This window comes from Geospiza fortis, unplaced genomic scaffold, assembly GCF_000277835.1.
Source record: "Geospiza fortis unplaced genomic scaffold, GeoFor_1.0 scaffold140, whole genome shotgun sequence".
Classification (NCBI taxonomy): Eukaryota; Metazoa; Chordata; class Aves; order Passeriformes; family Thraupidae; genus Geospiza; species Geospiza fortis.
The window spans coordinates 1,059,452-1,062,760 of NW_005054459.1; the positions used below are offsets into that span (position 1 = coordinate 1,059,452).

At 48.5% G+C, this 3,309-nt stretch overlaps 1 protein-coding gene across 1 annotated transcript in view; it reads left to right on the forward strand.

Annotated features, from left to right (window-relative positions):
- The window catches only part of ETS1 (ETS proto-oncogene 1, transcription factor), an 84,719-nt gene extending 83,463 nt beyond the window's left edge, over window positions 1-1,256 (forward strand). Inside the window, exon 10 of the mRNA XM_005427899.2 lies at window positions 1,191-1,256. Coding sequence (XP_005427956.1) covers window positions 1,191-1,256 — 66 coding nt within the window. The remainder of the gene's footprint in view (window positions 1-1,190) is intronic.
- Window positions 1,257-3,309: the final 2,053 nt, after the last annotated feature.

Consider the following 3,309-nt stretch of genomic DNA (forward strand, 5'->3'; position numbering starts at 1 on the left):
GTGGGGCCTGCAGGGTCAGAGGCTGTTCCCATATCCCAATTCAATCCCAAAGCCAGATCCCTGCAGATTTGGCCTCCCAAGGGAATCTTTCACCCCCCTGCATGTTTGCATTTAAAGGCAGCATTTTGGACTGTACCAAAATCCCTTCTCTGAGTGTCTTGGGGCACAGAGCTCATTCCAGAGGCACTGGGACAGCTCTGGGAGCTGGGATCAGAGCCTTTCCACGGGGGCTGAGGAGTTACTCCTGCCCAATCCCAATGGATGGGGTGGCAGGACAGGAACCTGTGTAAAATACCCAGAATTTTCAGGCACAACCCCCCCTCCCCACAGAGGGGCAGAGCTGGAGGGGAGCCCAACCCCAAAGTGATGCCCAGAGGTGCTGGGCTCTCCTTGGACTCTGGAGCAGGGACCCAGCACCTCTGTATCCTAAAACTGGGCATTTTAGGGAAAGTCAGCCCCAGAATTGCTGTGTCCTTACAAAAGGTGGAGTTGGAGGGAAATGGGGAGGCCAGGAGGGAGCTCCTGCCTGGGGCTGAAGCAGAGGGGGCCCAGGAAGGGAGGGTGTTACACTCAGGTGCTGTGGGTTGTCTGAAGGAAAGGTGGGATGGAGGGAAAGGAGGGAAGAGGGGATGGAGGAAGGTGAAGGGAGCCCCAAAGGAGGAAAGGGACTCTGCCCACTGAGACGTGGAACTCAGGCTCATCTCCTTGGGCAGGCAGGGAGGAGGAGGATGGAGGCAGCCTGGCCAAGCTGGAGGGAGGAAAGGAAAATTGGGATATCATGGGTGAGACCCCCAGAGGTGAGGCTCTGGGACAGGTCCAGCCTGAGCCACAGCTGGGCAGCTGGACAGGGAGGCAGGAGAGGTGTGAGGGCACAGGGAGGAGCTGGCAAAGAGCATCCAGCAGCAATCAGAGGGGTTTGGCATGTTCAGGGCTGCTGCAAAGTGCCCTGAGCTTGCCCATCGTGGGTCACTTCAATGCCCCTTCCACCCTTAGAAAGGGAGTCCCAGACATCCCAGCCCCTGCCCCTGGCATGGGCCATGCCCCAGGACATCCCTCCTGCTTTGCTTGGATGCTCCAGCTGAAAAAGAAAAGGAATGGGATAAAATTTCCCTCCAAGAGGAGGAATTGCAGGTTTGGCTACAGCCCCACACCCTGCCAGGCTAAATCCCTCCCCACTGTGCTTATTCCAGGTCTCCAAGCTGAGCCTGGCTGTTCCCAGTGATTTTGGGGGGATGGTTAAAGGTAGGGAAGGGTGAGCCAGGGGAAGCAGCTCTGGATTTTTGGCAGAAGCCTCTGGCTGGAGTTTCCCCATCATTTCTCCAGCCCTTTGCCCTCCCAGCTCACAGCCTGTGAACAGTTCCAGACACATCAGCTCCATAATTTCCTATTTTCCTTTGCTTTAATTCCTGTTCTAGAGGCCATCCCAGAGATGGGTGCTGTTTATACACTGGAAATGTGCAGATTTATCTTTGTTTCTTTTGCTTTGGTTCCTTTTTCCTTCTGCTTTTCATTGCTGGCCTTTGGCAAGGGCTGTGCTGAGCTGGACGAGCTCAACCCAAACCCTCTGAGCTCCTTCAAGTCCATGAAAATTTGGTTAATTCCCGCCTGCTGTCCCACAAGGATGGATTTGAGAGGGATGATGGAGATCTGCCAGGGCTGGGACTCCCTCCTGTGCTGGTTCCTCCACACAGGAGTGAATTTCCCCTTGCAGACACTGTTGGAAACGGGGTCATTTTGTCTTGGTTTGGAATGTCTCAGGTGCTTTGGGTGAGATTTTGGGATATTTTCTGTGTCCTGCTCATTCCCTGCTGTTTCCATGGGGGTTGGTGTTCCCTTGGCCCCTCTGGCAGAGCCTGAGCCTTGCAAACAGCTTTGGGGGCCTTGATAGTTGATATTTGGGAACTCAAAACTAAAGGGAAAACCCCAATAATGATAAAACCACCCCAATAATGATAAACCCCACTCCAATAATGACAAAATCCACAAGCACTTTCCTGCTGCCAGTCCCTCTCCATCTCCATGTGATAACCCTTGGACTCTGGGGTGTGTGCAGGTGGGGATCCATGTCATTCCCACACTCCCACCATCCCCATCCAGGTGGGATCCTTCAGGGCGAGAAATAACAAAACAGGGCAACAAATAAAGAGTAATGCAAAATTTCACTTTCTCCTGTCTTCCCAAAGCAACATCTCCTCCAAAAAATGGTCCCAGAAAGCAGCAGTAAATCCAGATGCTGCAGGAAACATCTCCACTTTCTGAGTTTGGAGTTTTTGGAGGGGTTTTCTCCGAGGTTTTAGGATTCAATTGCTGGTTCCTTGTGAAAACTGGGATGCCTTGGTGTGCTCTGCTCCCTGGTAGGGTCTGTGTAACACCCAGGAGCTGTTGTCTACATTCCAAAGAGGTTTAAATAAAGGATAAATCTATGTATACTTATATGTTATAATGGAATATCTCCAGGAATTAACTGCCTCAGTAAAAAAAAAACCAACAAAAAAAATCCAAAAATAAGGAAGTCTTTTTTGTTTTATTTTGGTTTTACACATTTTTTTAAGCTGATAAACTTAGAAGAAGTTAAAAAAACAGAGATTGTTATATTGTGCTGTTTGACTATTTTCCAACGTGTATTTTCATATAATTTATATTTTTTAAAAGTGGGAAAAAAAAGTTTAAAAGTGAGATTTAAAAAAAAAAAATAAAAAACAAGGAAAAAGCAGGTGCTTTTTTAAAAAAACCTGAGCTGAGGTAGCTTAGAGATGTAGCGATGTGTGTGTGTGTCCGTGTGTTGTGTCTGGTCCTGTTTGGTTTTTTTTAAAGGATTCAAACAAAAATAAAATCCCTCCTCCATTGAATTCCTAGAGAAGGAGGGGATTGGTTTTGTTTTAATTGCTGATGCTGGCACATCATTTTGCTGGAGAGTTTTTTATATACTGTAGCCTTATTTCATATCGTATTTTAAACCATGTGAAATTAAAAGAAGAATAATTCCTAACCCTTGGTGTCCATGTGATTATTCCTTGCCTTTCCTCTTTAGATTCGGGGCAGAAAGTGGGAAGACAAAAAATGTAGAAAATCCAGCAATTTCTCTGTTTTCCCCATTATTGAAGCTGGGGTTTTATGGGAAAGAAAGGCCTGGCTGACATCGTGGTGGGGTGATGCTCCCCATGGCTCCCTCTCACTTTGGGATCATGGATCCACAGCCCAGGCTTCCCAAACCCTCTTTGATCCCAAGTCCTCACTGGGAGCATGGGGTATCTGTGGTTCACCAGGCCAAATGAGCTTTGAGAGGGGCATTTCCTCAGCAGCATCTCA